The sequence below is a fragment of the Salminus brasiliensis genome, chromosome 2, assembly GCF_030463535.1.
Source record: "Salminus brasiliensis chromosome 2, fSalBra1.hap2, whole genome shotgun sequence".
Taxonomy (NCBI): Eukaryota; Metazoa; Chordata; class Actinopteri; order Characiformes; family Bryconidae; genus Salminus; species Salminus brasiliensis.
This window is the reverse complement of record NC_132879.1, coordinates 52,992,796-53,018,505: the sequence shown is the minus strand read 5'-3', so window position 1 is coordinate 53,018,505 and position 25,710 is coordinate 52,992,796. Positions and strand designations below refer to the sequence as shown.

Below are 25,710 nucleotides of genomic sequence, written 5' to 3'. Positions count from 1 at the left end.
TTGTTTTTAAAAATGTCCACATACTTGTGGACAGGGCCGGAGTAGCATGATACATCTTATAGGGGTGCTGTATGGAGGGAGAGAGGGGGTAGTTAGGACGATTACAAGGACCTGTGACTGACAGGGGCCCTAAAAATGTATTAATTGAGGATTCTTGCAAAACTATTAAGAGCGTGGGGCTGAATTTAATATCTTTTCTTTGGGGCACAAAAAAAGTTTTCTTTTCAGAACATTTCAGCTTGTTTTATAGAGTTTCTCCTGCCGTCTCTCTTGCAGCACATCAGATGTGCGTGTGGGAGTGGGGCAGGCAATTACAGGGAGCCTGTAAAAGGGGGCAGTGGTGGCTCAGCAGTTGGAGCCCTGGACTATTGATGGCAGGGTTGTGGGTTTGATACCTGGGCTCAGCGGCCACTGTTGGCCAAGGCCCTTACAGAGAGTCTGACAAGTCAATGGCTGCCCACCTCTCCAAGCATGTGTGCTCATTGTTCACTGCATGTCTTTGTTAAAGGCAGAGACCAATTTCCATCTGTGTCCAACACTAATGGTGAAAATGGTCGGCCACTGATTGGAGGACAGGCTATTATAATCATATTATAATATATAATAGTCTTATTTTTCCCCTCCTCATCCTTCTTATAATTAATGCTCTGTCTTTTCGCAGCCAATGTGTGTGTGTGTGTGTGTGCTTATAATTTTACAGTATGATCTCTGTTAGGTCTCGTTTCGCTGATTGTGTTTCTCTCTCCTCCACAGTTCCCCACCCTGTTGAACGGACCTCTCCCTGTGCCTCTCCCCAACCTGGACTCCACATCATCCTCCTCATCTCTCCTCCTTTCCTCCAGTGCTCAGAAATCCTGATTCCTGCACCACCAACCTATCTGCAAACACATACACACACACACACTTGCTAAAAAGTCTGCACAGACTCAAGGTTGCACTACACCCCCTTGTGGTTAAACCTGACCACAGAAGTAACCACAACCAACATTTTAATGCAAATAGTGATCTTTCCTCTACAGAACCTTCTCAATCGAACTCAGGCTGTACACCAAATGGCTCACATGGCTTTACACGTGCCAAAGGAAGTCAAAAGTCCACCAGTGGAAACCGTGAGCTGTTGGAAAATCTCGGCCTTAGAATCTATAGCTTTCTCCAAAGAGTTTCTTCTAAGTTTGCTTTAGAATTGTTTTAAACATCTCTATAAAGCTTCTGGTGCATCGACACAGACCTTTCTCTGTGTGTGTGTGTACCCTAGCACGAGAGGTCCCAAGGCATGGCGAGGTCGAATTCTGATCCCAGGTGTGCTCTGATTACTCCCATAGTCCTACCTGAGTCACACCCTTGGTGCTGTGATCGGAATCTCTCTCTCCGCTCCATCTCGACTTCCGCCCACTTTAACGGAGCTCCTATTGAATGCTAAGAGAGGACGCTCACTGCAGCCCATATTAGAGGGACCCTATTAGCCTTTTAATTTCATGTAGTTTCAGTTGTTTTGGATTTTGTAATCTCTTTCTGAGGCTGTGAATCAGGTTTTCTGTAATTTGTCTGGTATTGTATTGTATATTAATGTATTGTATGCACTGTGCTTCAAACTACCGGCTGTGCCTTCTCTGTGTAAGAATGTGTATATGTAATATTTTCCAGCTTTTTTTTTGTAATAGACGAAATTCCATTATCATATTGGAAAGAAAAGCTTTGTAATAGCTTTGGTATTTTTTTTGTTTGTTTTTCATTAAGGAATTGGAAACAGTGTATTCTCATATAATTTTATATTGTTGCTTTCTAAGAGTCAAGAAAATGTGCCTGTTAAAGTTGTTTTAAATAAAAGGAAAGCATTGAATGCTACATACTGGCTAGTTCTTAAGACCTTTGCTTAAAGTCTATATATGATTTGACACACATATCATCAGTGTCAGTGGAAGTCTATTGGAGCATTTCTATTGGTCAAAAATGGTCAAATATGTCAAAGTAAAAAATGAAACCATTACTTTTACGAAATAATCAGTTATATCTCAATAAATTAATAAAATAAAACAAAATTGCTCATCATGCTCTCACAAAAACCTTGTATCTGTACTTTTGCTAGTGTTGTTTTTTTGACTGTTTGAATCCGGCAGCTGTTCTTTGCATTTTTCATTTTGTTGTTTAATGGACCATCAGAAATGCTCCAATATATATATTTTTGACTTCTCTACATACTTTCGGACATCTCACACATAATCTATCTAGCCCTCTCTATATATCCACGCATTATATATGTATCTCAAAGTCAGTCAGTCATGTATGCTTTGAAATGAAGAGGAATAGTGGGGATTTTGGAACATTGGTGAGGTCAGGTCCTGATAACAGATGATTAGTTATCAATTAAAAATGCCACTCTTTCTTATCCCAGAGGTATTGTCTGGAGCTCCAGCATACTACAGAAGCCCAGTGCTGCAGGATTTATACTCCTCTATCTACAGGACATGTATCATGTATGGCTGCCCCAGAGCATCACGCTATATTGGCAATGCTTTTCTATGCAACTGAATGCCAGCGTCAGTAATGGGCGCAGTAAAGCAGCTGCTACTTGGTGTGTGTACATTTTTCTCTATAGGTTCAGTGTAAAATTATGAAGTTATGAGGAAAAAATACATTCTAGGTCACAAAGTATTGTAGCAAGGATATGTGAAGGAAACCACACTCGGACATAATGACTCATGATCGATATCTGCAGTCAGATACCCCCCCCCCCACACACACACACACACACCTGTACCATGAAACTGCTGAAATGAGACCACAGAGAGTATTCTGTATGAAACAGACCATGTTTACTTCACTGATTAAGAGAAATAAATATCTGCAGTAGAAAGAGTTAAATGGTCAATTCAGTCAACAGCTTCAACTGTGAGTGTCAGTGTTCCACAGAGGCGAGGTTTTTACGACACACCAGGCGTTCCATGCATCTACACACACACACACACATACACACACACACACATACGCACATACACGCACGCTTCTCCAGTCACAATCAACTGCAAAAAAAAAGATTATCACAATATTAATCAACATAAACCTGTCAGTTGAAAAAAACAACAACGTTGTCTGTTGAATCTAAAACCTCTGAAATGTTTCTTCATGTGTACAAACGCTGGAAAAAAGGTGTTGGTCCTATACAGCCGCTTTCTCTGTTGTTGATCCTGTAGGTTTCCACACATTTTTTTTTCCCCTCTTCAGAACAAAATCAAGCACAAACGGGACACAGTGGGACTCCAACATGCCACACTGAGATACCATACCATTATTCACAGAAGAATCAAAAATGTAACTTAGGAAAATTCTCTTAATACTGTTAATGCAACTAACTCGTCTTCACAAACCTCACTAAGCATGGCGCAACGAGGCTCTGTACAGTCTGATCTCCTTAATATTTCTCTCACTCGCTCGCTCGCTCACACACTCTCACACACTCTCACACTTCCACATAATCCAAAGTGAAGTAGGAGATCTGGTAGGACTTTACATTTTTGTACAGTCACTGACGACGCATTAGGATAATTAGCTCTGAAAAACAAAACAAAAAAAAAAACAAAACAAAGAAAAACATAATAAAACCATACAAGCACTTCAGTCCAAGCAGAAAGAAGAGAAGGAGGAGGAGGAGGAAAAGAAGGAGGAAGATGAAGCTAGGTCTGGTCTTCAGTCTTTTTTTTTTCTCCTTTTCTTCCTGGCAGAGGTCACATTGACTACTGGTGGTCCAGTGTTTTCGACCCCCTCTCACAGCTTTTCCCCCCCTCTTTTCACGGCTTTGCTCCGTGGCGTCGGCTGGAAGTGTACCGGCGACCACAACCCCGGCTACAGACAATTCGACCGCCTCCTGCTGCTGGAGCTGGTTTCTCACGTGGGCTCCCACAGCAGCTCGGTGACCAGGTCCACGGCTCACTGAACGGTCGGAGGTTGGGGGGGGGGGTCGCAGAGGGTGTTTGGCCTCTCCTCTGAGCATGGGGTCATTCGAAATGTTAATGTAAGGTTTGCAGACTGGAATGGGGCGGGCAGTTTCTGTACAGCTTCAGCAAAGTCTGCAAAGTCTTGCAAAGTCTGTAGGAACGAAGCTACATAAGAGTTCAAAACGAGGGCAAAAAAAGAAAGAAAATAATTATCTGTGTAGACCCATCGGCATCTCTAAAGTCAACATTAGGGACTGAATTATTCTGAAACTATTATTTCTCTATATATATGTATATATAAAAAAAAAGATCATAAAATCTGCGACGGCAGTACTACCGTGTCCGTAGCAACCAGGAGGGTCGCCTGAGAGTGGGGAAGTTATAAGGAGACAGTAGTCGATTAGCAGCAAACAAAACAAGCCCACGGACCTCTTCAATAAATATACACACTCACACGAATATGCACACCCCCCCACTCGCCCAACAAGGGAACCGGAGGTGGGTCAGGGCGTGTCGGTGTGTTGTTTCATCACTGAGACTGGCTGCATGCTGGACACAAGAGGATGGGAAAGAGATGAGCTGACCAGTCCTCTTCACCCACCGTTCAAATCCATATACACACACACTTTCACTCTCTCTCTCTCTCTCTCTCTCTCTCTCTAAAGCAGTCTGATGGGGGGAGGCTAGTCAGTTAGTCTATACAATACTATAGACAGTCACTGAGCAGAAGCCAACATCCTGATTCACTGTGTGCTTGTGTCTGTGTTGGTGTGTGTACGCGTGTGCTTGGGAGAGTGTGTTCATGAGAGTGAGTGCATAGATCAGCGAAGCTTAGAACAGCATACTCTGCCTTCTGCTCTTGCTGTTTCCTGTAGAGACACAGAGACACAAAATCAATTGTTAAGACAATGAATGATTTCCAGCCTGATTATGACTTTAAAGGAGAGAAATACACTATATGGACAAAAGTATTGGGACACCTGCTCATTCATGGTTTCTTTTGAATCAAGGGGGTTAAAAAGAGTTTATCCTGCTTTTGCTGCAGTAACTGTCTCTACTGTCCAGGGGAAAAGGCTTTCTATTAGAATTTGGAGGAGCACTGCTGTGAAGATTTGATTGCGTTCAGCAACAAGAGCGTTAGTGAGGTCAGGAAGTTGGGAGATTCCCACCCCACCTCATTCTCAACTCATCCCAAAAGTACTGGATGGAGCACCACCACCTGTAGCCCATGCCTGGCATTAGGCGTGGTGCCAACAGGGTCTGTTTATCTGCTCCAGAGAGTCATATTATATTGGTAATACTTCTCAACAGGGACTACACAAGCTGTGTGTGGACCTTAGAGCAGCCGAATGCATTCATTAGAAGGGGTGTCCACAAACATTTGGACATTTAGTACACAAACTCAGCCCATGACACCCCCTCCTGGACAAACAGAGTAGTGCAGGCCAGAAGATTAACCCAGCTTAGTCCCTGTACTTTGTGTACTGTGCAAAAGTTTGTGTTCATTAAAACATCTCCAAATTTCTCCTCATGGAGTCTAGTATTATTTAGAGTTCTCATCCAACACCTGGTTGCTTAATTACAATCAGATGAGCTGCTGATGAAACGCAACACAACCACACTGTGCTGGCTGGGGGGCATCCTCAACTACTTTCCTTAGGAAACCTGCATCTGTTTTAATGTGATCTGAAGATTCTCCAGTAACAATTCTTACTGCTGAGAGTAATGGTTTTATATAATGTGCTTAAAACCTCTGAACAGTGCTGTATAAGTTGTAATCCCCTTTGAGGCTTTAATTACTGCACTTTATTGTGTACTGTAAGTATGCATATAAACTGTTAAAAAATATTTCCTCTAAAACACTGATTACTTGATTCATCAGTGACTACATTAATCATACAGTACATACTGACCTGTCTCCGGGTAGGAAGAGTTCCGATAGCCAGGGTCCCTCTGAAGCTGCACCTCTTTCAGTGTGAATATAGATATACCTGCCGCAACAGAACACACTGCATCAGAGAGAAGGCCTTTAAATGGCACAACGTTAATACTTGAATGTGTGCATGCACGTCCACTCACTCTCAGGCAGCGTGTGCACCCGCATGCCCAGACTCTTGAAGTAGGAGTGTTTCATTGAATCATCAGCAGAAATTCGCTTCTTGGACTCATACTGGGGGGAAAAAAAAAAAAAAAAAAGTGAGAAGGACATTTAGAGAACCAGGAACAGCATGAATCACTGATCTGAGAGTGTGTGACGAAAGTGTGGTCATTTTGTAGGGCAAGAGAACTGAAACTGTGTACTTACCTTAAGAAAGGACAATAACAGCTCAATTCCTTCAGTGTCCAGCCTATATGTGTGTGTATGTGTGTGAGAGAGAGAGAGAGAGAGAACACAAGTGTGGTGACAAATTAGAGTGGCAAATGAGAGGAAGGAAGAGGAAAGCTCAAAAATTCCACAGGATATCCTGACTTACTGGCACAAACGCACATGCTCACATACATAGGTCATGGTCACTAGCAGCAGGCAGTAAAATAAGCAGGGACAGGGACAATATTTAAAGGGACCGTTCCCCATTTGCTCCTTTAAGTAGTCTGAGATGCATATAACATTTTTTTAGAATATTTAAAATGATTAAGATTAAAATAATGTGAATTTCAATACTCTGAAGAACTGCTGAGCCACAGGTCCAAAAGGTCCAGTTTTCTTTTTTCATCGCTGCACAGAAGTTTTGGGAATCCGTTCTGTGATTAAAACAAGCAACAAACGAAACAAACTGGACCTTTTCGGGTCTATGGATCAGTGGATAGTCTGAAAGAGGAAGAACCAAGCATTCGCTAAAAAGAACACCCTGCCTACAGTGAAGCATGGTGGTGGCTCGCTGATTTGTTTCCCACCGTTTTGCACTGGAAACCTGCAGCGTATGGAAGGCCAAGACGGATTCAATCAAGTATCAGGAAATCCTAGAAGGAAACGTCATGCCTTCTGTCAGGAAGCTGAAGCTTGTGCGTCATTGAACCTTCCAAAGGACATTTATCCCAAGCATACCTCGAATGGTTTTGATTCAGAAGTAGTCCTGGATGATCCCCATAGAAAATCCTTGGTGGGATTTGAAGAAGGCAACTACTGAACCCAAGACAACTACTGAACTGTGGGCCACTGCCCACAAGGGTAGATTTCGAACGCTGCCAGAAGCTGGTGTCTGGCTATACATCACGCTTGCAGCAGGTCATAACAGCAGAAGATGCTTTACTAAGTACTAAAGATGCTTGTCATGAAGGGGTTGAATGATTCTGAGACTGCAGCTGTCCTTAACAGCGATGAATTTGGAGAAAGCACCACTTATATTAGGTAGTATATTGGTCTTGTTCGCAACTGTACATACACCTAGATGCTCACACACAAGCGTACCTGGGGGCATGGTTGATGAAGGGCTGTGGTTTGTATTTGGGAAAGCTGTAGGATTTGAATTCCTCAATAGATGAAATGCCTGGCCAGTTGTCTTCTGTGGGTGTACCTACATAAGCAGAACACAGTTGCTGTTAACGAAGACACTGTTCAAATTACACCCTCAGTAAAATAACCTCAAAATATCATAATGTTCATGCATTAAAAACAGGAACTGGAATCAGCATTTCGTACTAGTATATAAACACTACTCCACTGTTTGTGGGGTGTCTATAATATTCTGGTCACATATGAAACAGTCTTTGTTCTCAAAGAAGTCAATTACATTGATTATGTACTCAGGGGCACACAGGATACTTACAGGCTTGCCTACAGATATCATATCGTCATGCAAAAACTTTGTCTCTATATATATCATCTATGTGTACGTAATATACTTTTCATAGATGTTCACACACTTTATCCTTTTTTTATCCTCTCTACCTTCATCAGGCCAATAAAACTTTGGTTGGCTTCCTTAGCTTGGTACACTATTTGCTTTACTCTGTGTGTGTGTGTGTGTGTGTGTGTGTGTGTGTGTGTGTGTGTGTGTGTGTGTGCGCGCGCGCGCACTTTGGGAGCATCACATGGTTGTTTTTAGAAGGCTGTTTGTTTTTAGAGCAGGTGAAAACCACCTTCAGCTCTAAACGGCACATGACATCACCTGGGAGGCGAATGTGTGTGTGCACACTGTAACGTCTGGAGACGAAGTGTGTATTTCATCACGAAGGCTCTATGACCTAATTTAGCATTGAATACAAAGAGCTTGTGTTTTATTTTCCAGTGTGTGCTTACCCAGTAACCTGAAGATGAGATGCAGTTCATCTTCCACCGTAGATCCTGGAAACAGTGGCCGGCCGGCAGCCATTTCATAGAATATACACCCTACACCCCTGTAGAAATACATACATGTGTCACACACTCATACACCTTGAGCAGCACGCATGAAAAACTCAGAGTTTTTGCATTCAGAGATATGCATTGTGTTTTTTTTTGTTTGACCAATAAATGTTATTTCACGATATTTCAAGACATTTTCACGACATACAGTAAAAAAAAAGGCAGATTTGAAAACTTTTATCCACAAACCTTACTTAAAATTTGATGCACCAAATATGACTTACAGTAGTAAAATGTAATAACACTTTAACAGTGTAATAATTACACTGTAATAAAAAAATGCAGTTCACCAGTGTTCTTAAAGCACTGACAAGACCCAGGATTTGCTCATTAAAGCATATCATCACTGTTCTGCAAGAACCCATTATTGCTGTTTTTTTCGCTGTTTTAACTTATTATAGCATAAAAAATCATTCTACTTCATCTACTATAAAGTTAGCTGTTACAGGTGAGCCGACGTTTTATGTTACATAAGCAGTTTATCTACATTTACTTGCTTGCACACTCAGGTCACTGTAAAGCTCTTCCAAAGACGAGCACACACACTTACCACATGTCGATCTGCGTAGAGTACTCAGAGGATCCCAGGAGTACATCTGGAGGCCTATACCACAGAGTCACCACCTCATTTGAATATGTTTTAGTGGGGACCGATTTGGCCCGGGCCAGACCTGCAACAGAACCGAAAATAAGAATCATAACACAGTACAGATTTCTTTCCAAAACGATCTTTTCCAAGTAGGGCTGTCACGATCAATTCTCTGTTATTAAGATGTTTTCTGTTATGTACCAATTACGTTTTCCTTCAACCTTCAGCAATTATCTAATCAGACAAAAAAATTGACCTAACAAGAACAATCTGTATTTAAAAAACTTCAAAATGCCTCATAGAAAGTCTTTAAATACCCAATCAAAACTTGTTTATATAAAAAACTGTGGCAATAACGCATGTAAATGGGCATCAGACTTTTGCTTATTATAATAGAGATCTGTAAAAGATTTTTCCAAATTACAAACAAACCACTGTTTAAGAAAACACATTTTAATCAGTGATCCTAATCTAAACATACCAAAGTCAGCCAGTTTCAGCTCTCCTCTTTCGTTGATGAGCAGGTTCTGTGGTTTAAGGTCCCTGTGCAGAACCTTACGCCTGTGGCAATATGCCAGCCCTCGTAGGATCTGAAACAGGAAAATCTGGAACCAAACAATAAGACCATCAGGTGTTTATACAGTTTGGATTCATCAAAGGTACAATAAACCAGCGTTGATCAGAGCAAGGTGCCGCTGTTCACCACAATATTAACTGGTTTTATGATGGGTGGGAGATGGTAGCAGTAGCACAGACCCCCCCAAAAAAAAAAGTATTGTGGACAAGCAAACAAGTGTGTGGGTGTACGTGCAGCTGGTTTTATACCTTGACGTTGTGCATGCTCATGATGTTCCCACAGTCATCCATGTACTGCTTCAGGTCCTTATCCTGTTGAGAAAAATGGCATTTAAGGACACAGAAACTTCGGGAGGTAGAAGAATCTAGAATGGAAGGTCAAGAGGCTCTTACCAGGTACTCGAAAACAAGGGTGAGGGATTTGTCTGTGTGGACGATGTCGTGGAGAGTAACAATGTTGGCGTGCTTCAGGTCTTTCAGTAAGGACACTGAAACAGAAGGGAAGAAAAAGATACAGGAACGCTGAGCAGGATCTATTTCAGATTATGTGATTGCCAGGGCAAATCGTAAAATGTTAGAGCATTCAGCTTCTTCTCTGTGACCCAGAATTACTTAACTGAAAAAAGAAATATAGCACCAGTACCCAGCTACATTAATATAGTTCGGGATTATCCCTCCTAGATATTCCACCATCAACTGTGAGTGGTATTACTGAAAAGTGGAAGTGTTTAGGAACCACAGCAACTCAGGCACGAAGTGTCAGACCATGTAAAGTAAGATCCATAAAGACATGGGTGGGTGGGAGATCTGACTTTAACACCACACCTTTGGGTTAAACTTGAAGTGAGATTATGAGCCAGGCCATCTCGTCCAACATTAGTGTCTGGCCTCACAATTGCTCTTCTGGATGAATGGGCAAAACTTGTGCAAATAAACAAGCACGGCAGACACACTCCAAAATCTTGTCAAAAGCCTTCCCAGAAGGGTGGAAGCTGTTATAGCTGCAAAGTGTGTGGGGAGGGCAACTCCGTTTAAATGTCTGTGGATTATGAATGGGATGTTATAAAAGCACCTGTAGGTGTAATGTGTAGGCTGTCTCAATACTTATGTCCATATAGTGTATGTGAATGCAGAGTTAGGAGTCTTGTCCAGTGCCTTCCCTGGGCAGGGACTTAAGCCCCATTCTGCTGCATGTCATTCCGTACCCTTTACTAACCGACTGAATGATGCCTAAATGAGTCACACAACATGCACAACGGATGCATTTGCTGTCCTGTGGTCTTAATCAAGAGAGATGCTTGGAGATGCTTGAATTTAGCCACAACTAAATTGGGAAGGAAACTGTGCTTGCTACTGTGGTCTAAAGGAGTTTATTTTGAGATTGCTATTTGCAAAACTTCCTTCACGTCACCAGAGACCTAGAACTGGACAGCAGAATACAGTAACTCTAAGCCAGTGGCCACCAACCCTGCTCCTGGAGATCCACCTGCTGGCAGACTTTAGCTCCAACCCTAATCAACCTCACTTGATCCATCTAATAATTGCTTTGAGAGGTCCTGAATGGCTGAATGAGGCATGTTACATTTGGATTGGATGTGAAACCTGCAGGAAGGTAAACAGCCAGGTAGAGAGTTGGTGACCATCGTGACCAGTCCTAAAATTAAAGTAAAATAAATAACTGAAACGAAAGACTCAAAAGTTAAAGAGGGTTTGTTACCCTCTCTGATGGCTGTGCATGGCGCCCCTTCCTCATGCTCTAACCGGATCTCTTTCAAAGCCACCAGGTTGTCCGTCAGTTTGCTCCGGCCTTTAAAGACTGTGGCGTACGTCCCCTGAAGATAAAGATTTTTTTAAGTACAGGCTATCACAACACAATAGTCAAGTATGTTAGGTTTCTAGGAAATATTCAGTTCTATAAATTACTGCAATGTAATCCATATATGGAAATTCAGTGTATAGATATATAGTTTAGCAAGTCCAAAAGAATCTCTTACCTCTCCAAGTTTGTCCAGTTTGATGTAGGTCTCCAGTTTTCCAAAGCCAATTTCTGACTACAGGGAGATAAACAGAGATGGGAGAAAGAGAGAGCAAGATTGTCAATAATGAGCTATAGCTGCAGTTACTGCTGAACAGGCCAGCACTGGCTGAACAGACCTTATCACACACAGACACGTGTTTAGATTGTGCTCAATGGCTCTGATCTCCCGATATCTGCAGCTAATTTCACTTCCCAGACAAAGCCATTAATCATACGCACAAACACACAAGCGTCTACACACAGAGGGAGCACCAGGGGGCGCCCAAACAAAACATATGAACTGGCGCACACTTCTCCCTCTTCCTCCGTTTCTCATACAGGCGCACATACATACACACACACGAAAGGGGTGGGGTGGGAACGACAGAGACGGATGACGGCCAAGAACAATGGATGCCAAGAAAACGCAGACACCAGAGTAGGGAGCCTTTCACATGCAAAACCTGCTAGGTACACAAAGAACAGTGTGACAGTGTGTTTAGGGTACCATGCAGCACTAGAACATGCTGCTCTCTTTCACACTGGTGTTAACTATCTACACCACTGACCACATCTACCAATCAATCAAATTTAATCAATCAGAAACTTGTCCTTATAGGTCAATCCGCTTCAGAGATATAAGACTGTGTATCTATGATCTGGCCTTTATAATAAGTGCAAGTGCAAGTGTGAAGAACCTTTTGAGAAGGTTCTATACCGTTCATCAGAGCACAAATCCAAGCTAACATCCTCTTAGAAACCTTAATTCTTTAAGAGTATAATCCAAATTATAGAAATTTTTCAACACTTAATTTTTGCCATAGCAAGCTTTGGTATTGGCCGTCACAATCCCAGATTACTGATTTCAACTCTTTCTAAGAACAGCTGAATTCTGGTGCTGGCCCTGGTTCCTCAGACCACTCCTCCTTTTTAACACTCCACAAATCAGAATGCATCATCTCACAATACTCCATTTCAAAACAGCTGAAGACGCCGAGGCACAATAGTCAGTATAAATATTAATGAGACCGCTGGCGGTCCTCCACAGGCTTATAGAAATTTCACTGTGAGATACAAAGAAGTGATCGAAACCCTCATCTCTTAGCCTGGAGACATTTTCTGGGAAATAGGAGTGAGTTATTAAGTAGAGGTGAAGACACCAGAAGATGGTGCAGGATATTCCACTAGGGTGAAGGCTAAATTTGTGTCATTTAAAGAAAGAAAGCCAGCATAAATTAAACTGTGTGTAAAATACTTTACATATTCTACAAAAAAACAAGCATTTTCATTTAAACCAGGCATAAATGCTGTCAAATCTTGACACGTCTGACTGTCCTGACCCACTTAAAGGACATGGATTTTATGACCACAGGAACCACTGGAAGAAGCCCATCTAGGTCCAAAGGCTAGTTTATTGTATTCAAACACATGAAAGCAATTTAAGGTAAGCATTAAGACACTAACCCCATTTATGTACGTGCACACACCCACACAGCTGTAAAATATGGCATAATAACGCAATATGCTGATCGCACACTAAAGATGGGTGGAGGTGGGAGGGGTATTGCAAACTGAAGCTCATATCATAGCTCATATCCCTGGAAATCGGGGTTAAAACCCAGGGGTGAACTGTTTGTGGGAAGCCGCTGTGCACAAGATGTGCTGTGTTTGAGGGGAGCCTCAATACAGTGTGCTGAGGCATGACTGCTTGATTCCCTGCCTCTTCTCTGAGTTTGGGGGTTAGCTGGCCGGTGTTTGGAAGTGGCTGCAGCGTGGGTCATTTTGCCTCTGGGTTTGTGGATTAAGCCCTCCAGCTGAGTAGCTCTAAAACTCTGGGAGGGCTCTCTTACCATCGGTGGGCAATTATGGAGATCCACCCTCACCGATATCATACACCAATGGGCTACTGGGCAAAAGCAAGCAGAACCCTTTACCTTTTTTTATTTTATTACTTTTTTCAGTTCAGGGAAGCCATTAGACCATTTAGTTTTGCTCTTAAGGTCAACTTACCATAACGTAAAACGGCACCAGTAAGGCTTCACCAGCAAATGTATCTGCAGAGCTAGCCAAAGGGGCCAAACTAGGCACGGATACACTGCATGTCCAAATGTTTGTAGACACCCCTTCTAATGAATGCATTCAGCTAATATAAGTTGCACCCATTGCTGACACAGATGGGCAAATGCACAAACACACACACACACACACCTTGTCTATTCCTTGTACAGCAGTACTGTTAGTAGAATAGGACTCACTAGAGCAGATAAACATGAACCTATTGGTACCATGTTGAATACCCGCAGTATTGGGCTGTGAAACTGTTCTCTGGAACGATGGTCTTCCATCCAGTACTTTTGGGATCAGGTGGCGTGGTGATCATCAAACATCCTGACCTCACTATTGCTCTAGTATCTGAATACAATCATATTCTCATTGCAAATCCTCCAAAATCTATTAGAAAGCCTTATTCCCTGGACAGTAGAGACAGTTACAGTCACTCCATCAAAAGCTAAGTATGCTCTTTTTTAATACTCCTGATTTAGAAAGAACCAATAAATAAGCAGGTGACCCAATATATGTGTCCATAAAGTGTATTTATATTAAAGGTGCTTCCAGCAACAAGCAGGACAGCCAAAACAGTGAAGTGGAATGCCAGCTAATCCCACTGCACTGAGGAAAGCTGGTGATCTTCACAGGAAAGAGAACTGAGAGAAGTTTATAGAGATTTATATTGATGCCATTTATAAAGGGAGGCGGGGACCGTCAGATGGCACTGCCAGACATGGTGCTTTTGTGGCTGGTCATGTACAGAGTGTTTTTCCATAGTGAGATACCAAACAAATGTCACAAGAGAACCACTTGTGCTGCACTACCTTCAAAATTAACTATTCACAATTTCATGAATCACAGATATCTGTTACACAGAATAAGTGTAACTCCTACTCAGGAAACCGCTTCTACAGCACACCACCAACACCTTTGGCACAATCTGTCAACCGTACGTTTTCGTGGTCAGAAATAATGCTACAACTAAAGTAAGGCAAATTTGAAAAGAGATTCTTTAATCGAGTAATTCTGTATTATCATGATATCCGGAAACTGCAATCACGGCTCCTGGGCTACGGACTGTGCAACACTGGTGGTTAATCGTGTGAAAACGCTGAAGGTAAGGGCTGCCTAACGGAGTAAAAGAAACTACTACTTTAAAAGAAGAGCACCAGTGGCAAGTTCAGCGCCCAGCACAGTACTTTACAGAGGCGTGACTCATACTCGTGCCACTGGTTTCACATTAAGCCTCACAAAAGGTGGCATGCCACATCATGAACTCTTGTCAAATGAAAGAACTGCTCTGACAGATTTTCCATAGTCTATGATTTGTGGGTTGCTATGCGGCTTATGCTGCTGTGTTGTGTTCAGTTACAGGGGTGAGATGGAAACCGGCAGAACAATAATTGAATTATTTTTTTTTCATTATTTAAGTGCAACAGTGTTTACTGTCCACTGAAATTCTGGATTCTTGACTAGTGGTGAAACAGTGGTTTTAGGAACAGGGCCATTAGCCATTTTGGAGACATCTCTGATAGACACACACTTAACCACCACTTGTATGTGGTCACATGGAACATGATTTTGCACAAGCAGATTTCTTTAACATTTCTAACCCTGTTAGCTAAAATGAATGGCGTCTAGGTTAGTCATGTATTGACATTTACTGATAGACCCCTCTATCACCCTCTCTGTGGCTCCAGATGTGCATAACTACATAGATCAGAGTAGTTAGTGGATAATAATAACCCCAGGCTTACTAACTAATCTTAATTTTTTAATGCTGAGGTATTAAATGAGGTATCCTTAAGTACCGAGGTTTTAGTATGGAAAACGATGGAATATTATGGAATTATTATGGAAAACTATGTATTTATGTATTAGCAAACACATAGGAACCACTGTGTGTGAATGTGACTGGGTAAACGGGAGAGTCTCAGTGTCTCTTAGTTTTTGTATTTACTGTACTGTACCCAAGACTATGCGGTTGTAACCGCATCAGTTATTTCTATACACATACGGGTCAGCATGCATGCACACACATACACACACTCACCAGTGAGGCCCTGCGTGAGCGGCGGCTGAGAGGCTGGTCGAAGGGGGGGCTACTCAGCTGCAGCTTCTCCAGGTAACCATCAGGAATGCGAATATCAGCAGGTAGAGACAGGCGCTTATTCAGGTCCTAGGAACACATGCAGATAACAGACGTATTTTCTAAATGAGTAAACCAGTATCTACAGGCGATCTCTGATTGCAAAGTATGGCCAGTTTGCAGCTCAATCTCATTTCTAACTGTATGTCTGTTGTAAAGAAATACGTTTATAATTAGACCATAGCTTCATAACTGCTGACAAACTTGTGAAAAACAGCCACATGTTCATGTTTTACACATCTTTGGGAGCATGTGCTCTGTTCCATCCTGTAGAAACACCTACATACAGAGCATGCAGTTACACAATCTAAACAGCAGAGGGCAAACACTTCAACTAAAGCAGCCAGCAGTGAGTCCTCTGGAAGATCAGCAGAAATGTCAATAAATGAACAGTCTGATGGAATTAAATGTTATTTCCATCAGTATCATGCGATGCTGGTTTCAGGGAGGATAATGAATTTAGGGCTTGTTGGCAATAGAAAATCAAGACGTGAAATTTCACAGTTTCTGTCAGTGTGTTTATATGTGTGTGTGTGAGTGAGTGAGTGAGTGAGTGAGAGTGTGTGACAATGTAAATGTGGACCTAGTCTCACAATTTTCATGATGAATGAACCAATAGAAATGCTCCAAAATGGAAAAATAGAATACATCGTACTACATTAACTTCCATTAAAGGTTATATGTTTGTTTTCTTTTCTTGTAGAACATGTTTTAGATGAAAGGTTTTTGCAAAACAGTGACAAAACAGGGAGATGGAATGAGGATAGATAATAAATAAACAAATAATTACATCAATCAATCAATTAATCAGTAACACACCCCCCCCCCCCCCTCCCTTCCCCTTTAGGAGTTAAGGAGAAGGAAGTTCTGGAGAAATCCCTCCACCTCCCCTACACTATACTAAAAATACTGTAGTCAACTGTGACACATCTCCATTCCATCTGTGGTTATTCAGGGTGATAACACACACAAGGGCACGTGCCCACACAACACACGCGCATAGAGACACAAGCTGTTTCAGTGTGCTTGAGTGATTATCTCTGAATATCTTTGGGCACTGTTACTTTTTGCCCAACACAGAGGGAATTGTCAATAAGCACATGCATGCAGTTACCAGCTTTTGAAGAGTCGTTCTAAAGACATGCTGGTTTAAAATGCTGGGTTGCACTACCCCCCTCCCCCCAGACTCTGACCGTAAGCTAGTAATTGACCCAGTCTGAACGGGTCCCGTCAATAGCCAATGAAAATCCAGCACAAAAAGCAAACAGCCATGTGTTCACGTGTGCAAGGGACCTCCAAGATGTAGACGCTACTGCCATTCCGGTGCTAGTACAGAAATGTCTGATATGGCAACCCTATTTTAAGGTGGAACGGAGATTTGTATAGGAAGAGCTATCCAACAGCTAACAGAAGTCTGTGCTGACCAACACACCAAAGCAGAGTGATGTGGGGAGAAAGAAGTGCCATCACCCACCCCTGAGAGAGCAAGGCCAATTTGAGCTCTCTCCGGCTACTGATGGCATGACTCCGGATTCAAACCAGTGGTACTCGGCCCATAATGGCAGCACATTTCTCCACTGCACTAAACTAAGCCAAACTAATTCTCAAAAGCACAGAGTTACTCACCTCCATAGATATGCGGCGATGCGTCCTGGTCCGGAGACACACTCCAGTGGGCGACTGCACCTCATCTGAAGACGTTCCTGATGCCTGGTCGCTCTCACCGTCTGATCCCATCTTTAAATTCTCATGGACTATATCTGCACACAGAGCGGATATGGAAATGCAATATTAGTAAAAAACAAAGGAGTCAAAAGTATTTACATTCATTACTTAGTGTAGATACTAGGGTTTAAAAAGACGAAATTAGTAGAAAAGTAATTGAAGGAAAACAAAGGCCAAAAGCTTAGGCCGCGCCACAGGGGTCTATAATGCATTACCCCCCCTCCCCAAAAACAAATTTTTCTAAAAGCCATAATGAGGAAAATGTTCTGTTAAAATCTTGAAAAATGTTGGGCTGTACTAGGCTGCCTGTTTCAGCTGCAGATCTGCTCATTGAAAATGAAGCATTTTAGTAATATCAGATCTATTAAAGGAGCATCTCTGTGCACTAGTGAGCAAAAAGTCAAACTTCAGAGGCGTGTGATCAATAAGCTTTATTGGAATGTAAATGTGGAGCTTAGTTGGGACAATTTACTCCAGTTCTCCTGAGTCTCTTCATACTAGGCTACATACATCTGCTATGAGGCACTTTCTGCTATGAGGCACTTTCTGCTATGAGGCACTTTCTGCTATGAGGCACTTTCTGCTATGAGGCACTTTCTGCTATGAGGCACTTTCCGGATGGTGCGATTTATCTGGATAGTTTGGTTTCTTTTGAGCGACGACAAGCCAGAATGAAAACAAGGAGTAGAAAGTTCTGATAGTTGTGTGAAAATGTAAGGAGTAGAAGTAAAAAGGCAGCTGAAAAAAATTACTCCAGTAAAGTATAGATAACCAACATTTCTAAGTGACGAATTGTACAAATAAACAGCTTCATCATAATGGCCTTTTTAAAAAGTGCATTACAGCTGTATAACTCCTATAGCGATTTACACTGAGCCCAGAAGGCAGTGTATGTGTGTGTGTGTGTGTGTACTCACATAAGATTTATTTCACAACTTTGAATGATTTAGATTATTGCCATTCTACAAAATAACTGAAAATCATTGCAACAGCAATACAGTCTCCCTTTATGTCCAGTTGTATTTGTCAGCAGTGCTTTTTTAGGTTTCTCACTAAGGTTAAGAGTGTGAGTGATGGAAAAAGAAAAAAAAAAACGCACGCACTTCCTCCCTAAGCTCACCGTTTCAGTGAAAGGCCTTATTCATGCCTCGGTATTACTCTAACACACATTCAAATGTGGACATGTTTACAGCTACACACACACGCAGCAGATTCACTGCACTGAAAGACCAGGCGAGCTGCTGGTAACACCATTTATACTTATCTGTAATCCAATGTATATCTGAAATAGCTTTATTCTTTGTGATCTATTAGGCACCAATCCTAGGGAAGTTACCATAAGAACATATTCTGTATGCTGGAAGCTCTATAAGAAGGAATGTTTTTAACGTTTGTGGGTAATAGTGTGTGTGTGTGTGTGTGCACGTATATATACATACACATGGTGTTTATTCATGTTCTTGGTCTCTCTCTTACATAAAAGTATGATCCTGCTTATCGGAGCTGACCAATGGGACAAATTATGATGTAACCTGGGTTTTAGAATCCTAGCAACCCTTACACCCACCCACACACACACACACACACACACACACACTTTACAAACCAGAAGGCAGGGATTAAGTGAAGGCTAACCCGTTCAACCTGCTGCGTTTTATTGTGTGGGATGGGGGGATGAGTGTGATTGGGAGAAAACAGTCCTGCTGACTAAACGAGACAAGCGTCAGCGTTAGGGTGGATGATGCAGTAAAAATGTTTTATCACGCTGTAAAATACACCTTACAATTTCAGTATTCTGAGGTTTGAAACTCCTACTACTGCTACTCCTACTACTCCTCCTACTAATTCAAATAACAACAACAACAACAACAAGGGATGTCTCAATCAGGTTATTTAGCCTCTGCCGATAACAATCCGATCTTTGGGTTGTATTAATAATCCAGCCCCACAGTTTAGATCAGATGAGCTGCTGATTAATCTGTTCAGTAAAATCTTTTATTTTCAGTATCAGTTTCTATAACCAGACATTCTGGGCTGACTGATTTAGTTTAGTCGAGACTTTTCTTAAAATCACTGTTTTATAGTGTTTAATATCTTATAATCCAATCCATGTGTGTGTATTAGCATTAACATCCACTCAGTTCGGCTCTTCAGTGCTGGTTTAAAAACAGCCACCAATGAGAGCATCAACATTGAGAAGCTTGTTATCCAGTGCTACGTAATAAGGGGAAATATTCTCTCTAGTTTAGTTAAGGCAGAGTTACAGACACCGCTACTAAATTTTAAACCACTTGGGGGTGCAAAGGTCAGGATTGGAGCAGCGAGAGTAATTTATCATCATAAAATGTGGTTTTGTTCAAATGCTAAAAGGAACGTGTGTGAAAATGGTTACAGATTAAACTATTCATCTTTATGTTTATTCATACTTTAAAAACTAGACCATATGGAAAATTTAACAGAATTACGCAACTGTTAATCCCATTATGAAACATTAAAACAACAGTAGCAGCCTTTAGTCAGGTATGCTCTGGATACCCACACTGCACTGAGATTCCTGAGCTCTAATTTACGGTGATGCTGACACCATATCGTCATATACGGCACGGAGTGAAAGGTGTGCACTCTGTAATTGTGAGCTGTAGTTTTATAGAGGGCTGTTTTAGGGAGAGGCCTTCTGCTCCCCACTGCAGTGAAACATCCCCAGCCTTTCATCTGACTAAGGAAGTAAAGAGTGCCTAACCTCAGGGCCAACAATTACAGCATCCAGCTGCCCTCCACTCCTCTCCTGTTACCCCCAGAGGGCAAGGGAGGAGACGGGAGGGGAGAGGAAAGGAAAAGACATGAGAAAAGAGAAGCCCAGGACCATAAAGAAGCTCAATGGGAACCGTTTGCATTTCTGCAAACAGTCACATCAATGAAGCCAATTAGTGAGAGCAGGGTGAGACACTGAGTGGGGGGCTGTAACTTATTTGATGTTAAAGTTCTGCTGTCCGGGGCATTTTCCAAACTGCTGTACGTGAGCTCAAGTTTTAGCTCACTAGAGCTCAAGTAGCTGATTCAGTAGAGTTCTAGTAGCTGAGAGTTTAACCATAAGAATATGGAACAGTTTTACTGCCGCTGTTACTTTTTATATATATAGTAATAATTACAATAATTTACAGTAACAACTGTAAAAACCTGATGCAGAGCTGCAGCTAAAACACAGACTGAGCAGCTGTATGACACGTGGACAGATATGGACAATCCTGCTATTGTATGTAAACATAGTGTCATGAGAAAGCCATATGCCTAGAAAGATTTTCAGCCCAAACACTCGCAGATTTTCATCCCAAGCGTCAGCAGAAATCAGCCGATTTTCATCCCAAGCGTCAGCAGAAATCAGCCGATTTTCATCCCAAGCGTCAGCAGAAATCAGCCGATTTTCAGCCCAAGCGTCAGCAGAAATCAGCCGATTTTCAGCCCAAGCGTCAGCCGAAATCAGCAGATTTTCATCCCAAACGTCAGCTGATATTTATCTAACTTGGCTGATCCTATGAGTTTATTAGATCATTTGATCCATATTTTGAGAGCGCCCTGGTTACAGGACCCACTGGATGCAAATATGGACCTTGACACATCTGCAGAAACCCTGTCAGACAGTCTGGCAGGTTTTTTTTTTTTTACTCAAAAAGCATGGTCACACTTTTGAAGCTTTACTGATGCCTCAAGAGAGCGCAAAGTTCAACTAGACTTTCTCTTTTTCCTTTTAAGCTTTTAAGTTTTTCCTTTTTAAACTTATAAAAAAAAAGTGACCCAAAACCCATGATACGAGACAAACTGCGAGTTGTGAGATCTGTTACACCCCTACTACATACCAGAATAGAAAGCCTACTGTGTATGATTCTGGCTCAGTCTAGGCTTACTGAAGGTGTTAGAGACATGACTCGTAAGCGAGGACAGGATGGATTTACAGCAGAGATTATTTCAATAGGCTGCTGTAAGCACCTATGAGACATTAACAGAGAGCACACGCTCTTTACACACGTTTTATACTAGTGCCAGGCCGTAAACTCTGCAAAACTGCAAAAAAAAGAAGCGGAAACAGTTGAAAAGGGTATTTCTCAGGGTGATTCCTACATCTCCTCCCCCACAGATTCTGAGGAGTTGGTATGCCCCTGCGGAGAGGTAATGAGTTGCTGTGTCAAATCTCTGGAGACAACCTTTATCTTTCCACATGTCTTCTCTGGTTCTCTCTCTCTGTGTGTGTCAACATTCTGTCACCATCACATCGTCCAACATGCTCTTTCATTTTCTCCGCCTGTCATCTGCAAGAAGCTCTCCAACACTTCTCATTCTCTTTTCTGGTCTCTCTCGAAACGCAAGACGTGCACAGGCTCTGCTCTACTTTCTCAAGTACATGGAAAATACAGCTAAAGTAAAACTGGGTCAAACTCCCAGCCAAAACTCGCACAACTGAGGGCCTTATTTAACTCTCTGCCAAGTGTCCAAAACCTCAGCTTCAGCTTTCTCAAAGTATTTTATCCCAGAATCACATATACCTATCTTTCAGACGCGCACACACACACACACACACACACACACACACACACACACACACACACACACACACACACTCTTTGAGTCTGACGTCAACAGCAACAGATGAGAGAATGTGCGTGCATAGAAGACAAGCACGTCTGGACGTGTGTGTGTGTGTGTGTGTGTGTGTGTCTCGGGTAAATAATGTCTGCGGGTATGGGAACCACACACCAAGACACTATGCAAGCAGCAGGACGGAACTGTCAGAGCAGTGACACACACTTCCCGCTGCTTCACCTCCTTGCAACCCTCTTCTGACTCACTTCCTGCTAGTGTGAGCATGCTCACTCCACGCTTTAACACCCCCACACGAGCCAGACAAAACACCTCTTCAGTAACAGAGACACAAGACCCAAGTCTGTTATCCTGAAAGTGCATTATTGTACGACAGTGATGGCCAATACATCAATTCTCCACAATATCAATCGGCCATGAATCTGAAGTTTATAGTTTTATATCACAACAAAATGTTTGATTGAATACTTAGTAAAGAATGGGGGTATGTTGAGCCCAGACGGTTACTGCTGCCTTTAAAGATGCACATGCATAATAGAGCACAACAGTAATCTGTATCTGTAATCAATAATTAATAAAGCACCTAGTGTTCCAATTATCAGCCCGATACATATATAGCTTTGACATATGGTCTAGTCTACTTTGACCGTGGAGGAAGGGTATTTTCACTCTATACTTCTATCCAACTGGGTTCTACTTTAACCTAAATATCAATTTACCACTGAAAGCAAGCTACCTGAACCAGCACCTGCACCCAAATGCTTGAATAAAGACAAAGAAATGCTACAAACAGAAGGAGACATTAACTAACCGCATGCACATAACACATCACTTATACACCACAGATAAGTAGTCCACTGCCATGGCCTTGCACTGACTGACTGAGGACAAGGTCATGTGGTCGGCTTACCCAATCTGCTGCCGTTGCGAGGCATGGCCATGAAGGAGCCTAGACTGCCTCCAATGACGCTGTGAGGCCGGCGCAGAGGAGGCTTCTTAAAGGAGCCTGTGTACTGGTGCAGGAACGAGTGCATGCTGTGTGACGAGGGCGGCCGGCCATTCCTCACTATGGGCTCTGCAACAACAATAAGCAACAAACTGGAGTCAACACAAGAGATTCATACAGCAGTGTAAGACACAATGATTAACAAAGAAACTACCTGATTAGCTATCCAAACACACACTCACATACGAGCATCCTGATATAGGCTTTAAGACTAACTAATAAAATGTTACTGCTCTTTTGTGCATCACTGAGCAAATACAAGCACAAGCCAGTAAAACGGACAGACTTGCTGTGCACAGACAAACAGACACATCTGAGCAAATATGGACATTCTGCAAGTATACACGATACACGGTTAGAATTAGAATTAGCGAATTTACTGGGTGCAGTATTTTGAACATGTTTTAGCACTGATTTAATGGTTATCAGTTAGTGGTAAACAGCTGTGAACTCCATATCCATGTCTCAATAAACTCTAAAATTTACTGCCTTTTTTTTCCTATGACAAAGCCGCCCAACACACATTCTGCTTGCTGCAACAAATGATTGTGAAATGTGACAACTCTGGATTATAATTGTGGTCAGGTGTTTATGTAATAAATGTGACAGGTCTGGGTGTAGGGTAAATACTCTGTGATTGAACATTTTAATAGTGTAGGAATCTCAACACAAGCTGACCTATATTATATTTCTAATACAAACTCAGTATCTTCATGTTTCAAGAGTGTATCCAATGGCGTCTTTATGGATAAGAGAAATCGTAAGTACATGTACTTGTAAGTACAAGTTAGTATGCATAGGTCATAAACCCACCCACTACTAGGGGCTGCACAATACTGAAAAATATTCAGTAATTTTAACCAGAAGTCACAAGCTGTCAAACGATCCAGCATGTAATGACATTAACAGTGCACTCTGTGTGTCCAAGAATGGAGTGAAATAAATGATATTGGGCAGATATGTGATGGAAAATGAGAGGGAATTTTCTTATGTATTAAAGAGTAAAAATGCATGACGTTTGATTTCATTTGCCTTGATTTCATTAACCATGTAATCACAACACAGCTATTCCTGAAAGATCTCAACTTGTGCACAGATAGCTGTGGAGCATCCACTACACTTTGCCATCCATCCTGAGTGTTAGTTCTGTGAAGCTGGGCTGTGAAGCAAACAGGTTCTGGCACTTGTTTCTAAATAGATTTGCATGAATATATTCATAGATACGGCTGTACATGACAAGTAACACCACAGGAAATCTGTAGGAAGACCTCGACCACATAGGAAGAGAAGAAGAGAGAAAGCGAGAGCAAAAGAAACACGGAATGACCCAGAAAGATCATCCGACACACCTTTCACTTTTCATCTCCATGCAAGCCAATCAGAACACAGCTGTTGCCATGACAACATTACCTTGAACTACAACTGGCAGCATTTGAGAAACCGCAGCTGATTGGTACACAGCTGTCACTATGACAACCCCTCACCAATAGGAGACATTGTACATTAACCCATCAATCAACTCATTGCAGAACATCTCACTCTCACACACACACACACACACACACACACACACACACACACACACACACACACACACACACACACACACACACACACACACACACACACACACAGTGGGGTATAGCGGCAGAATTCTAGACCGCACTGAGTTGAATGCGTTACTTTTCTCTGGTCCCCCATTTTTTTAGCGTCCTTCAGTCGCTCCTCTCTGCATCGAACCACCAGATTCCAAACGCTAAAGAGCAGCCTTAGGCTAGAGCTGTAAAGGCTGTTAACTACGCATTTGCGTCCGTCCTCAGAAATGAACGCAACACGGACCCAAAGTGCAGAACACACACAAAAAAAGGTAAGGGCAATGTCTGGACAGATGAGAATGTTCCGTAAACAGGGATTTCTGCCACTGCTGGTAGACCCGTATGACCGTACGCCTCGATACACCTGCAGATTCAGGTACTTCCTTCACACTATGGTCTTTGGCACGCCCAAATTCAATCACTCCTTTTAGCCAATCATTAGCATCTGTTTTGCGACCCATCGGTAAAGTGCAGTGAATGTCTCGTTGGATACCTCACAGGTATTATAGGCCATTCATCCTCTTACAACTGCATCTGCGGGAGCCTGGCGTTACTACCACCTTAGACACACAAGGTGACACTTTTTTGGTCTGTTTTTTTTTTTTTTTTTTAAAGCTTAAATCTGGAAGTTCTTTACGGTCAGTGTTCTCTGGACTGCCCTCGAGTAGAAGCCTACAGTAACACACGTTGCACACAGGAAAATATGTGAGCAGTTACATTCACAACTCAGACAGCTGTCTACGCAAAGGCATGGCCAAAGAGCAGGTAGCTCTCCAGCCTCAAATTGTAGGTAACTGCAGATGCAAAATTACTCAGATTCTCCGTTCTATGGTAATATGTCTTATTCTTTTGTCAAGGTGGTGAGGACCATTCCAAGCTTACGCAGCAGTCTAATCAATGCCGTGAAATAGCTTTCTTGTTTTATTAAATATCAGAATAACGGAAACAGTGCAGCTGCAGCCTGCAAGAAGCAGCTCAGCTGGGCAATCTGCCCTCCATAGAGTGAAGCAAAAAAGAAACCAACCCCCTTAAAAGAGCATATGATTAGTACAGAAGTGACAACAGTAGGTCAAATTAATATTCAACTGCGTCACACAGTTTAACAGGCCAAACTGCCATAGCCTCAGGGTTCAT

General features: G+C 42.1%; 2 protein-coding genes across 3 annotated transcripts in view; one reads left to right on the top strand and one right to left on the bottom strand.

Moving 5' to 3' along the window:
* Nucleotides 1-1,822, top strand: part of elk3 (ETS transcription factor ELK3) — a 29,528-nt gene extending 27,706 nt beyond the window's left edge. For both annotated transcript variants that reach the window (XM_072673165.1, XM_072673164.1), the window contains exon 5: nt 754-1,822. In XM_072673165.1, coding sequence (XP_072529266.1) covers nt 754-858 — 105 coding nt within the window. In that variant the 3' untranslated portion in view covers nt 859-1,822. The remainder of the gene's footprint in view (nt 1-753) is intronic.
* A 969-nt stretch (nt 1,823-2,791) lies between these two features.
* The window catches only part of cdk17 (cyclin dependent kinase 17), a 66,370-nt gene continuing 43,451 nt past the window's right edge, over nt 2,792-25,710 (bottom strand). Inside the window, exons 3-17 of the mRNA XM_072673162.1 lie at nt 22,886-23,050; nt 17,284-17,417; nt 15,562-15,687; nt 11,437-11,493; nt 11,160-11,274; nt 9,836-9,930; nt 9,692-9,754; nt 9,348-9,471; nt 8,828-8,948; nt 8,173-8,270; nt 7,342-7,447; nt 6,238-6,280; nt 6,012-6,102; nt 5,846-5,923; nt 2,792-4,801 (exon numbers count right to left, since the gene is read on the bottom strand). Coding sequence (XP_072529263.1) covers nt 4,764-4,801; nt 5,846-5,923; nt 6,012-6,102; nt 6,238-6,280; nt 7,342-7,447; nt 8,173-8,270; nt 8,828-8,948; nt 9,348-9,471; nt 9,692-9,754; nt 9,836-9,930; nt 11,160-11,274; nt 11,437-11,493; nt 15,562-15,687; nt 17,284-17,417; nt 22,886-23,050 — 1,454 coding nt within the window. The 3' untranslated portion in view covers nt 2,792-4,763. The remainder of the gene's footprint in view (nt 4,802-5,845; nt 5,924-6,011; nt 6,103-6,237; nt 6,281-7,341; nt 7,448-8,172; nt 8,271-8,827; nt 8,949-9,347; nt 9,472-9,691; nt 9,755-9,835; nt 9,931-11,159; nt 11,275-11,436; nt 11,494-15,561; nt 15,688-17,283; nt 17,418-22,885; nt 23,051-25,710) is intronic.